At 37.6% G+C, this 14,407-nt stretch overlaps 1 protein-coding gene across 2 annotated transcripts in view; it reads left to right on the top strand.

Moving 5' to 3' along the window:
• Positions 1–14,117, top strand: part of slc25a27 (solute carrier family 25 member 27) — a 33,067-nt gene extending 18,950 nt beyond the window's left edge. The window contains exons 5-9 of one of the 2 annotated variants that reach the window (XM_028796830.2): positions 261–373; positions 2,675–2,759; positions 9,088–9,180; positions 11,890–11,992; positions 12,084–14,117. In XM_028796830.2, coding sequence (XP_028652663.1) covers positions 261–373; positions 2,675–2,759; positions 9,088–9,180; positions 11,890–11,992; positions 12,084–12,155 — 466 coding nt within the window. In that variant the 3' untranslated portion in view covers positions 12,156–14,117. The remainder of the gene's footprint in view (positions 1–260; positions 374–2,674; positions 2,760–9,087; positions 9,181–11,889; positions 11,993–12,083) is intronic. The other variant, XM_028796829.2, reaches the window with a different exon arrangement.
• The last annotated feature ends 290 nt before the right edge of the window (positions 14,118–14,407 follow it).

Below are 14,407 nucleotides of genomic sequence, written 5' to 3'. Positions count from 1 at the left end.
AACCATATAAACATATGGTTTCTACTTCGCGGATTTTCACGTTTCGCGGGGGGTTCTGGAACGCAACCCCCGCGATCGAGGAGGGATTACTGTACTTTTAAATTATAGTATTACTCTAAATTATAATAGGAATATCACTGAAACCTGCACAGCCTCTATTATTGATTTAAAAATGTGCAGGAAGCAAAGCATTTTTAAAAGATGTGGAAGCTTTGTATGAATATTAACATCTGAACTGAAGAAATGTTTTGATGTCCTAGAGTCCAAGGACCTTTCCATGCCTTTATGAAAATACTTTCAGAAGGAGGTGTGCGTGGTCTCTGGGCAGGATGGGTTCCCAATGTGCAGAGGGCCGCTTTGGTCAACTTAGGAGGTATTGTGAAATTTTCATCCATCCATTTTCTTAAACTGCTTTTTTCCAATATAGGGTAGAGGGAAGTTGTAACTTAATCTAGCAGCATCAAGAACAAGCGAGAGACTAACCCATCACCAGACCAAGACACCGCACACACACAATGACACGTATATGAAGCCAGTTATCCTAACAAGTGCATCTATAACCACAGAGACCATGTGTACTCCAAGCCAAAATCAATCACCCTGTAAATGAAACCCACATGTCTGGAACTTTGAAACAGCAGCTATTGAGCTGCCCTTTTTGTCAAATTTGTAATTAAATCAAACTGATCCAGTTTCACACACATTTGAAGTTCCCAAAAGTCCTACTTTATCTATGAATTTTACCATTTAATGCTGAACGTTTTTTATTAGCAAAAGGAAAAGAGAATGGTTTCAGTGATTTAGTAGTGACACAATCTGAAACTTCTAATGTAATACCTATTCTCCTAATATCATACTGTATATATGCATGTGTATGTGTAAATTACATTACTATGATGCCATGTGACAAGTGATGTTAAAAAAGACTTTGTTCAAAGTAGTCTTCAGCTAAAAATGCAATAAAGATGTTGATAGGCCGCCTTTATCTAGCAGAATATCTGTTGACAGTATCAGTTACATGGTATCTTATTTTATAAAACTCATACAAATAAACATATTCAAAGAAAACATCAATTCTAATATATACCATAATGGCTGTTGTTCCCCAAAAGTCCCCAGCTGAACAGCTGGTTACAAAAACGCTTAGATATATTGATCAAATCAGTAATGAAAACTCATAAGGTCAAGATGTTAAATTTATGCATCACACAGCTTGAAACCTGGTAGTTCCTGGAGTTCACTAACCTGAGTATTTTCCACATGGAAGGAGGGTGACTAAGATTTGAATGTAACAGATCGAAAAATATGTTAAGGGCCTTATGTTTTTGTCTGCAAATTAAGTGTGAACTGACAATGGGGAGAAGGTGTTAGAATCAAGGTACACGACTTCCTCAACCTACCTTTTGTCCTTGGTATGGACATTAATATACCAAACTGTGAAGAAGAAGCTCAAAACATTTTTTAATAAGGGACCTGTAGAAAACAGTCATTACGTACTATGAGTCTTGAACTTGTTCTGAGAGGCTTTGTTAAGTATAAACAGAAGTGTTGACCTCTAGTCCTAGAGTGCTGAAAATTGTGGCCCTGGACTTTGATATTCCTGTACCTCTACAAGTTGATGTATAAAGGTGAGAGTGATCAATTGGTTTGCTTATAGACTGCCACCAATTGTTTTATTTCGTTGGCACTTAATTGTGGGTTATTAAGGCTACACCATTTGACCAGCTCAGTTACCTTATTTCTATTCGCAGACACTATCAAAATGTGTGGTGTTATCAGCAAACATGACACATCTGACAGACCTTCAACTGAAATGCAGTCACTTCTGTACAACAAATAAAGGAGTAGTAATGAGATATAAACCTGTTCAGCTTTTCACCACCCACCTCTTCCCAGTTTAATATATAATAAATATAATTTAAATTGTGATAACATTAGTTTCAAATCAAATTCATGAAGTTGTAAATACCATATTATTTTACAAGATTAAACTAAAAATTAGTTAAAAATTTATGAGAATTTAGAACTACTCAATTTTTCTGATTTGGTGAGATCCAGACTCAGTCAAATGATTGAACATTAGGTGCTAAAACAAACATAAAACACTAAAGTAACACTTTTATTTAGATCAGAGAAGGATTGATGTTTTCTTTTTAATTATCTGTTGCCTAAGGTGGAATAACTACAAGAGTAGTCAAAGATAAAATTATCACAAGAATCTTTCACAAAGCGCAAATTGACAAAGCTTTAAGTTTAAAATACTTAAAAGGGAAATCTTTTATCTATAGCTACAGAGATTAGATTTAAACATGAACCTCAAGTTCACAAATTCTTTCTGTTGCCGCTTGTTGTGGTTTCCAATCCTGGTAAAGTTTAAGAGGTGCAAGCCCAGAGGATTGTAGAAGAGTCCAGTTGACGGTATTTTACAGGTTCGTCTGTCTCACAAACACGAGGAGTATGCTCATGTCTGTTTAAATCACATGATGTTTTTGTAAGTCTTGCAGGTTTTCACCTGTTTGGCCTGTATTTAATGTGGCTGCACCCAAGATAACAAATGTCATATGTTTTCTATGGATATTATTATAAAAAAATAATCCTTACTCAAAATCAGAAGTATGTAATTATTATGAATTCAAATTTGTAAGTCTGTTTTTGTAATTTTTCCTCTTTCCAGATTTAACTACATATGATACAGTAAAACACTTTTTACTGCGAAATACACCCCTGCCAGACAATAGCATATGCCATGGTTTAGCAAGGTATGTCTATTCATTATTGTTTTTATCATTTATATTTCAGTATGCCAAAGTGGTCTGAATGCGTTATTAATACTTTGATATTCAATCTCCTAAGCTCCATATTATATATATCTGGCGTTACCGGTTAAAAGGGGGTAGAAAGTTCAAAGTGAAACAAATACGTCCAGTGCTGCTTTTAGAATGTTTGACTGTGTATCGTTTTAGAATGGGTGAAATACCTGCATGGAAGCTTGAGATCTTATACTGTACTTGCTTGAAAACAAACTGATTCGTATTTCCATGAATGTTCCGTGTGACCAAAAATGTTCAAAAGCAGTGCAGTAAAAATGCAGTAAAAAAAAACTAATAGGTTGCCTTTATAAATTCGAAATGTTGAAACATTCTCATGAGCCTGACATCAGCTGCCCTAAACATGCACGCTCACTCTGAGTTGTGACCAAATTTTTGTATGCTCCCAGGTTGTTGAAGATGCTGTCAAAAAACCTTGATTATGTTGATATTGCTATTGGCATAACACATGGACATATACAATCATATGAAAAAGTTTGGGAACCCCTCTCAACCTGCATAATAACTGACTCTACTTTCAACAAAAAAGACAACAGTGGTATGTTTTTCATTTCCTAGGAACATCTGAGTACTGGGGTGTTTTCCGAACAAAGATTTTTAGTGAAGCAGTATTTAGTTTTATGAAATTAAATCAAACGTGAAAAACTGGCAAAAATTTGGGTACCCTTGTCATTTTGCTGATTTGAATGCATGTAACTGCTCAATACTGATTACCTGCAACACCAAATTGGTTGGATTAGCTCGTTAAGCCTTGAACGTCATAGACAGAAGTGTCCAATCATGAGAAAAGGTATTTATGGTGGTCAGTCGCAAGTTGTGCTTCCCTTTGACTCTCCTTTGAAGAGTGACAGCAGGGGATCCTCAAAGCAACTCTCAAAAGATCTGAAAACAAAGATTGTTCAGTATCATGGTTTAGGGGAAGGCTACAAAAAGCTATCTCAGAGGTTTAAACTGTCAGTTTCAACTGTAAGGAATGTAATCTGGAAATGGAAGGCCACAGGCACAGTTGCTGTTAAACCCAGCAGGTCTGGCAGGCCAAGAAAAATAAAGGAGCGGCATATACGCAGTATTGTGAGAATGGTTACTGACAACCCACAGATCACCTCCAAAGACCTACAAGAACATCTTGCTACAGATGGTGTATCTGTACATCGTTCTACAATTCAGCACAATTTGCACAAAGAATATCTGTATGGCAGGGTGATGAGAAAGAAGCCCTTTCTGCACTCACGCCACAAACAGAGTCGCTTGTTGTATGCAAATGCTTATTTAGACAAGCCAGATTCGTTTTGGAACAAAGTGCTTTGGACTGATGAGATACAAATTGAGTTATTTGGTCATAACAAAAAGCGCTTTGCATGGCGGAAGAACAACACCTCATTCCAAGAAAAACACCTGCTACTTACTGTCAAATTTGGTGGAGGTTCCATCATGCTGTGGGGCTGTGTGGCTAGTTCAGGGACTGGGGCCCTTGTTAAAGTCGAGGGTCAGATGAATTCAACCCAATATTGTGAATTTCCCTTTGGGATTAATAAAGTATCTATATCTATATCTATCTATCTATAATAACAAATTCTTCAGGATAATGTTCAAACATCAGTCACAAAGTTGAAGTTACGCAGGGGCTGGATATTCCATCAAGACAATGACCCAAAACACAGTTCAAAATCTACAAAGGCATTCATGCAGAGGGAGAAGTATAATGTTTTGGAATGGCCGTCACAGTCCCCTGACTTGAATATCATCGAAAATCTATGGAATGATTTGAAGCAGGCTGTCCATGCTCAGAAGCCATTAAATTTAACTGAACTGGAGAGATTTTGTATGGAAGAATGGTCAAAAATACCTCCATCCAGAATCCAGACACTCATCAAAGGCTATAGGAGGCGTCTAGAAGCTGTTATATTTGCAAAAGGAGGCTCAACTAAGTATTGATGTAATATCTCTGTTGGGGTGCCCAAATTTATGTGCCTGTCTAATTTTGTTATGATGCATATTGCATATTTTCTGTTAATCCAATAAACTTAATGTCACTACTGAAATACTACTGTTTCCGCAAGGCATGTCATATATTAAAAGGAAGTTGCTACTTTGAAAGCTCAGCCAATGATAATCAAAAATCCAAAGAATTAAGAGGGGTTCCCAAACTTTTTCATATGACTGTAAATCTAGTGCACTCTGCATGTATACGTATTTTGAGTGATCCTTCTGTTTTCATGCAGCCTTAGTTAAAGTGATTTCTGCGTCATTGCCTACAGAGCCATCAAAAGTAACTTGGCGAATGCCAAAAATGTCCACTGCCACTTTCTGAATACAAGTTTCACTTACATTACTAATATTTTGGTTAATGGATTAAAGGCCTAACCTTTTTGTAAGGCAAATCTGCCAGCTATGTTATAGCAAATTAAAGTAAACGTGTGAATTGTAGGATGTGCCTACCTGGGACATAACTGTCATCTACTTGTTCATAGAGTCATGTCCAAATTACTCTACAAAAGTTAGCTAAAGAAGCTTGGTGTTTATATACAATATATAAGGGACGTCAAAAAAGTTTCCACACGTTTATATTTTTGTTGGAAATGGTGAATGCGGGAGGAGTAGTAATTGGGCATTAAAAAGTTGGTACGACACTGGGAAAATTGCATCGCAAACGAAGGTGACTATGTAGAAAACTGATGTCATTTGTTTTTGAAATTCTTAATTAATAGTTTAAAAAAGTGCAGAAACTTTTTGAACAGCCCTCATATTAGCTTTCTAATACAAATGGCAAAAGAAAATACAGCACAATAGATACAATACTTTTATTTTAAAAGAATTGTGCCAGCATCTCAGCGATACACATGTTGTATTCACAGCCAATCTTGACATAAATCAGCTTTTTTATACCACCATGAGGAGCATGCATCACCACTGTGGAGTTTTACAAAGAAAACAAAATGATAATATGAGAGTTTAAAAGACTGAATCTAGCTGTCTGTCCATACAAAGCCTTAATTTAAAGTTTTGAGTGTGCCAAAATTAAACTTAAGTTCATCATCTTAACATCAACTCCTGAAAAGTTTTCCTAAAAAACCTCTCCAAGATTTGACTGCCTGCTATTCAACTTTAGTTCATGGTGTACCCAAAGAATACATCCTTTTAAATTTCAAAGCCTGTCATCATGCAGCCTTAACCTTTTATAGATTTAATCAATTCAATTATGGGAAGACGTTTATTTTGTGAACATTGTTATACCTTTGTGAGGCAATTCAAAGAATTTCAAGTCTGACACCTTCGGCCAGGAGTGTCAAACTCCAGTCCTGGAGTGCCGCAGTGGCTGTAGGTTTTCATTCTTACCATCTTCTTAATTAGTGACCAGTTTTTGCTGCTAATTATCTTATATATAATTCGCCAGCCCACTTACTGACTCACTCACGTCTGTCCGAAGCCGAATGCGAAGTCGCCTTCTGCACAGCTGCCCGAAAAACCTTACAAGACAGACATTGCGGCAGGCAGCGGATTTACGGCCGCAAAAATTCAAAGAGAAAGGCAACTTCGATTAAAGCTCTAGAGGCCTGAAAGGCGATTTCGACTACAGCTCGAGGCCTAATTACACATTCATTCAATACACCTATATCAGGTTTGTTGTGCTTATACTTATTACTATTCCACTCGTGCCCGTTTCATCTTCGAAACGGGCTGTTTCTCTAGTTTCTTATAATTAGCTTGACTCAGGCCCCTTAGTCATTTCTTTTTCTTTAATTAGCAGCCAAACAATAAAGAGACACAAAACAAGCCACCACATGACCAGCTCATTTGTGCCCATCACACACTATCTGAAAATAAAGAAAGGTGAAGGTCTCAGTAAGGTTGATCTCTCAGGTCACCAAAACATTTTGACAATGTTCTTAGAAAAAATAGAAAACAGTTTTGAAAATGTGTGCTGTGGCAGAATGAGAGCAGCAACAAGCCATGGAATTAAATAACGGGTTTAATTAACAGCAAGAATGGGCTTCTCATTAAGAAATTGGTTGGAGTTTGAAGCCCCAGTTTAGCTGGTCATCTATTCGCTCATTTCACATCTCATTTTTGTTTGGCTGTCATTTAATGAAGAAAAGAATCGATTCAGAGGGTTGAATCCTTCTAACAGGGGATATTAATTAAAATGATGGGGAAAAAAGTTAATTAGCAGTGAAAACTGGTCACTGATTAGGAAAAGGAATAGAATGAAAACCTTTAGCTGCTGTGGCCCTCCAGGACCGGAGTTTGACACCCCTGTTCTAGGCCATCACTCAAATACTGAAATACATTTTATTTTAAATGGTTCATTTAGCAGTAGCATCATTGAGCACAAAGGAGCAACCTACCACTGGTGGATCACCAATCCATCTCTGGTAACTTTCACACAAACCGCCACACTGTCTCATAGCAAGCTCTTTAGGAACACGTCTTTGGGATGTGCAAGAATTGGGAGGGCCAGGGGAGAGTTCTGCAAACATCCGTTGAAAGGTTTTAGCAATGAATTTATCTTGATATATTTTATTTACACACATTATGTATGCATGTATTTTCATATTTTGTTGAATTTGCAATTTAATTTTATTCAGCACTAAATTCTGTTCATGTATGCCATTTTATGTACTGTATGCCAGTAACGTTCATGCTTTTTATTTGAATATTTTTAATCGTTGAGTCTTATTACTGAAATTGGATTACTTAACTTAGGAAAATTACATCTTTTTATTAGTTTATAAATCAAACTGTTTTTGCTTTACATGGATCATACCACACACCCATAAGTCACATTAACTGTTTCAGGATGTTTTTCACAGTGATTTAATAAATTAATTAAACTAGTATTTCAAAATAAAGAAATTGCTGCTGACACACTGTGAAGAAATTAAATATGAATCATTTTACACAAACTGGCCAGTTGTCTTCTGTGGTCAGTGATGTCAATTCACACGTTACCTTCTATTTTGTATCTGGCACCTTTCTACAGTGTGTGCCACCCCAAGGTGCCTTATAAGTATGGACTACAGTTTCAATACTTAAAGTTCAGGCAATTTAAGTGACTTGCTCAGACTCCAACAGGAAGTTTAGCAATGGGATACTGTCCAGTTTCATTTAATTACCAGTAATGGCGTGATAACGTGCAGTGAATATACTTGACTTGAGCATTAATAGTTTCCATCCTCTTTCTCTGTATGTTTAGCATTCTTTGGCTCAGAGTTTGATGCGCTTGCTGCTTCCTGAGCAGCTCTCCTTTTCTCCACCCTAGTGGTCCGCTTCTTCTCTTCTTTTGTCGGCATCTTCTCTCGTTAAAAGTGATTAAATCAGTGTTTGTGTTGCAATTACTTGGTGCATTTTCTTAATCTTTCACTTAAGCTGACACTTAAGTCTTCAATCTCCCTCAAGAATGACTTAAGATATGAAGAGTTAGGGGAAGTGACAGCGAAGGTGGTAGGGAATGAGAATGGCGCTGGTATGCATGTGCCACCCTGCTAGCCGCTGCTGAGAGTTGATTCTACAATAAAATAAAAATAAAAAGAGGAATAACCTTGGAGGTCAATCATCACCCCGAAAGCGGATAGTAGACGTCGCGTAGTATATATGTACCAAACGGTTTACGAGCTACAGGTGATTTAAAATCCTGGACAGACAAACGGACAGCCACGGTAGTGTATTATATATAAAGATATGTTACCAACTATACAATAACTAGTGTAAAAAACAAAACCAGTAAGCATCCATCATTTTATGTGAGCATCTTGCCATGATGACTACCATACAAACATTTTCTTTTTAGAACTTTATAGCTCCACAGTTACAGGGGCAAAAATGTAAACTGCACACGTAAGCTGCCTCTGTAGCTGCAGGGGCACAAAGACCACTGTAAAGTTATTGTTTGTTTTCCACCAAATCATACAAATGACATTTAATGCTAATGTCTGAAACACAAAATTACACACAGAAGGCCTGTGCATTTACATATAGACAGAAATTTTTACAGGTAATGTGACACAGAGTGGGATTAAACCAGCCTCCCTGATATAAAGTCTTTCAGACAAGGCCACAGATTTCTTATTATAAAAATTTGACAAAAACATTTTTGCATGTAAGGAACACATTTTAGGTTGTTTCTTCAGAGTCTGGAAAGCTGAAATAAAATGCTAATCCTGAGTGAGGGATCTCGTCTCTTTATGTGCTGTGTATGCAGTTGTTACAGTTCCTTATTAAACAAGTGATGTGCATGTCTGCAATTCTTCCCTTTTTCCAGCATTTGCTCAGGACTTGTTGCTGCCATAGTAGGAACTCCTGCTGATGTAGTTAAAACCAGAATCATGAATCAGCCAACAGATGCAAAAGGAAGGTGAGTTTAACTTTTATAATTAGAAATGTGGTAATCAATTTAGTAGTAATGTCTTTAATTAATTGTACTACAGTGAGATTTGTAAGGGGGTAGTGCGGTTCAGTTTGGTGCCATCTGTTTAACTCTCCCAAATTACAAAGCCTTGCAAGAGTGAATCACAACAATTGTGTTACTAAAGAGTTTAAGTATTGGCAGCCATATTTAGAATTGTTGTCAAGTGAATGGCACCCTCAGGAATAACTGTGAGGCACCGGGTCAGAAGCAGTGAAGTATCAGTTAGTCCTCTTCTTTGGGCTACAGGCCACTCTTTCCACCATTTAAATACATCCAAGATGTACAAGTGGCTTTAAGAAACAGTGCGCAATCTGTATAGACATTTTAATCCACTTAAACGCTGTAGTTTACTGTGGTGATTAGTAATTGTAATGCTGTACTTGAGCTTTAGTGTTGACAGCAAAAAGTTCAAGAAGCATTTTTCATTTATTGTATTTAGCTAAATACTATTTTTAAAATTCATTATTTCAAAGTGTTTATCAAAGTGATCAATACCATCATTTGTATGTCATCGTAATTCAGTGGTTAGCACTAACATTTCAAAGTTTGAATCTCTCTTGTCCGCAGTGTACGCAGGGTGCCGGTCCATCATGAGCACTGCCTCAAGTCACTGATGTGGGTCCACTTTAGAATTGTCACGTTAACTTTTGTGCGTATCTTCGGGATGTTGGAGGAAAACTGCAGTACTGTTACAAAATGCTGTTCAGTACTGATAGAAAAACGCTGTGAGAACATGCATTTACCACAAGGACAGTGAGCAAACCAGCCCTGAAGCTGTGAGGCAGCAGTGCTAATGTCCCACCCTATCCACCATTGATGTAACATTTCCAAAACTTATCAAGTTGAGATTTGAAGATCAACGGATTTCTAACTACATCATGTGATCGTTTTCTTCTTGTATCTAAAGTTGTCTGTATGGAATAATGCTTGCTTATATTTTTAAAAATGTACTCTTAATTCAAGTTTATTTTGTAGCCTTTATTTTAAAGTAACCTCTATTTGCTTAAGCAGATGGATTTAATCCCCTCAAACTGGATTAGCTCTACAGGAATTATGCACACTGTATGTGGTAAAAACAACACGTCAGACATTCTGACTGTTAAATGGTGAAGAGCCAGACTGACAACCTTACCACACAACAGTGTCAAGGCAGACATTGCATGTTCTCCTCACGTCTCCATGGAGCCACTTTGAGCACTTTGGCTTCCTCCCTCATCCTAGAGTTGAGCTTCTTAACCTTCCTGGTATGAATGAATGTGTTGAGTAATGGACTGGCATCCCATCCATGGTGCGTTCTTCTTGTGTACCAGTATGTCAGGATCTATCCCGATGTTTGTGACCTAGATAGTGGAATAGGGGAGCTTGGTAAATGTTTAAATGTTTGGGGAATACAAAATTGCTTTCTTTTACTTTACTTTTCCGTTTGTTCATGAAGGAGACGGTCATGGATGCTTTTGCATACAGTAACCGTAGCTGCATTTGACAAAGGTTTCTAAATGGTTCAAAATAGCTCAAGTGCAGCCATCAGACATTCCGACACTAGCATGATTTGTTGTACAAGAAAATACTCCGCAGTCCAAGTTTTTAAAGATTTTAGTGAAGTTAAATAAAAAAATAGAGAACAAAACTTCATAGTACATGCAAAAAATAAAAGGAAAAAAAAGGAACTTATGAGATTCTGTCTTAAATATCTAAGTTACAGTACATTTCTTAAGGTTTCCATTTAGCAGATGGTCAGAAAATGAGAGGCCTTTAATATCTGTCTAACCATTCACATTTCTTTCTCGTTGTCTAACTTCAGTGTATCTTAACTCACACAGAGTTAAGATTATGAACATTCCATTTTCTATAACTTATAGGGGGATAAACAGAATCTTCCATTATCTACGTTAAGCTCTACTGTATTCAAGTTCAAGCTAAGCAGGCTAAAAAAATGTACCATTAACGTAAAGGATTTGGTTCTTACACTTATAGTTAAAAGACAGAATGAAGGAGCTTGTCCTTATCTGAAGAGTCTGTATGCTGTCTGCAGGTTTTCTAAAACCTAAACCACCAAACAGGACTTTCGCATTTCAAAAACAACTTTGTAGTGGCGGCTATCATATTGACCATCCCCGGGGTCGCTAATTATTAGTGGTGCAACGTTTATAAAAAATATTTTAAACAATTTAACTGTTTTATATGCAGTAAAGTAAACATTAACATGGCAACAACCTTAGCGAGCGATCTCTTCAGTTCACATGGCTCATTCAGGGTGTACGCACACTGACAATTCGCTCCATGCCCTAGCACATTTGTCCGCATGTAACCCCGCAAAGTCTAGTTCACCTGATTAGTGTGATCGCTCCGTGCCGGGTAAACCGTACCATGACCTGGCCCACTTGGAAGAGGTGGGCCTGAGCACGGTTCAGTAGCATTCGTGTGTGTGCACCGTCTGACTTGGTCCGGTTTGTAACCTTTCTAGGCCTAATACTGCGACGCTGAAGTGGTAAGAAAAGTGTGTCAAAACAAATTCATAGATGCATCATTTACAAGAACATTTAAGTTAGTACTTACATCTGTTTCAGTCCTCATGTTTTCTATAGCCTTATTTGGTATAAGTTCAAGTTTTAGTAGTAATGATTAGCTGTCATTCCTTTGCTTTTTGCTAACCAGGGGCTTACTCTACAAATCCTCTGTTGACTGTCTAATACAAGCAATACGCAATGAAGGCTTTGGATCTTTATATAAAGGGTTTATACCAACATGGATGAGAATGGTGAGTTCATTTTTATACAATGCATACAAACAGACACAATGTCCTTTTGTTGTTAGTTTAGAAAATTAATTTCTTTCATTTTTTTGTGCAGGCACCCTGGTCCTTGACATTTTGGCTGAGTTTTGAACAGATTCGAAGAATGTTAGGCGTTAGCTCATTCTAATGCCTGCAATGGTAACTTGAAAATGAAAAATGTGTTTACTAAAGCTGCTTCTAGTCCACCTCACATCAACAGAGAAATTATTATATATTTATGTAATGCTGGTTTAACACTCATTACCCACATTTTTGCTTATTTTTATGTTCCTCTTTATAAAACACATCTATTCATTATACCTTAAGACCTGATTATTGTTGAATTGTGCCTGTCTGCTCACATGTTTGAACATTAGTTCTCAAAAAATTAGAACGGACTGCATAGGCTTTAGTGAGACTTTCAAAATCTCCCAGAAAAACGAGCCGCACATGCCGAGTTATTGTCAGCGTCTTTGATTGGCACCCATTTAGCTCAGCACGGGCTGTGGCCGCTCCTGACCTTTTATCAGGTGGGCGCCTGAACTCCGTGTCACCACTCCCTCCCTCTTCTGACCACTTTTGATCTGATCTTCTCAATTTCTAAACTCCAGGTGGGACCCCATTTAAGAGTCTCAAAAGAGCAGCACCTGCCTCACATTGGTGTCTGCAACAAATGCACTCCACACCTCGGTTACTTTTGTGTTCCACTCATGTGCTCATTTCTGGAATAGAGAGGTGAACGATATCGCTCTGTAGTCTGTCGGTTATGTAAGTGCATTATCTAGCTAGCTACAATGAATGTTCACATGTTGCATATAATAAAAAACAGTAGAAAAATGAACACTTTATTATAAGATTTAAAAATATATTTTAATAACATTATATTTAACTAGCTAACATAGCTGAAATATCCGGCATTGCCCGGGAGGAAAATAAAGTTTGTTTTTTTTAATTGTTTGAGAAAAATATAATTAAAAAAAAAAAACACAACTTTAAAAATAAAAATAAATTAACAAACAAAGAGACTCACTAATGTGCTTGTCTTGTGGTGGTCCTATGTGTATGTTATCATCCAGTTGACGCTCGGAACCGGCCAGCTGTATTTAATTTCAATGTGGTGCTCAAACATAAAGAATGCTGGCAGTCACCTCCAGTTCGCCCTCTGGTGGTCGTTCTGAGTGTCAACTGGATGATAACGTGCATACAAGACTGCAAGATCACCCCCCACCCTACCCAGAAGGTTACGGGGTTAGGGTTGATTTCACCCTACAGTATTTTTAGTTGACCAATGAAAAACGTGTACCAAGTTTCATGAAAATCACTCCAGCTGTTCGGAAGTGATGCTGGAACATACATACATATACACACACACACACACACATATGTTAACTTTTACATATATATACAGATTTACTTTTATTACTGGAGATCTCCAAATGCCCTATTTTTTCAGGATATTTGTGCTGTTGGGAATCAGATGCGTACCTTCAGGGAAAAAAATGGTCACCTTCAGAAACAAACGTAAATCAAAACATTGTGAAACAAGTTCTTATAATGGCTTATTAGGAAGTAGTTCTGATAGTATCTAACATATCCTTCACAAACACGCTTAGTGTACTTAAGGTTTGCAGCGGCAGAGCCGTACATTACTGCAGTCGGCTTTGTGTTAGGTCAGTTTACCTGACGTGCTCATATTTGGGTTGAAAACTTACCCATCATGCATACCTGGGAAGAGCAAACCTCACAAAGACAATGACCAAGTGCAGGGCCCAGTGTGCTGAATCAATGAAACAGTTGTACTAGTCACTGTTCCACTGTCCTGACCTCAAAATGTTTCTAAAATAATAAAATAACTTTAATAAAGAGGTGCTTGCAAGAAGTATTCATTAAAAATAAAATCTAAATGAAATTTATATGAAAGTATTTTATGGTGATATGCACAGTCAGCGACATGGCAGGCTTTGTGACTGAAGGCGATCCAAAATTAGAGGGGCTGATAAGTTATCTTGACGATATGCTAGGCTCTACTGGTGGGTCAGATTTAGCAGTGACCACGAGATTCAGGTGTGGTTGGTGAAAATTTAGAGGAGTACAGTACTACCATTATGGACGTCCACAGTGACTTCACTGAAACCTCTTGTGTATATACAGTACCTTTATGTTGTACGGTTGTGGGACCTGGGCATTAAAATCAAAACACCGGTGGAAATTAGAAAGAACTGAGGTGTGTATGATAAGATGGTTGTGTGCTGTGACAGTGAAAGACAGGCTGAAGTATGTAGATCTGCACAGCAGAGTGGATGTTGAACCTCTAAGTGTCATCTTGCAGAGGTGCTGCCTTTGATGGTATGGGCATGTGATGTGAAAGGATGATGACGACTGGGTGAAACCGAGACTTGA

This window comes from Erpetoichthys calabaricus, chromosome 3 (genome assembly GCF_900747795.2).
Source record: "Erpetoichthys calabaricus chromosome 3, fErpCal1.3, whole genome shotgun sequence".
NCBI lineage: Eukaryota > Metazoa > Chordata > Cladistia > Polypteriformes > Polypteridae > Erpetoichthys > Erpetoichthys calabaricus.
This window is presented reverse-complemented; position numbering and strand designations above follow the sequence as displayed.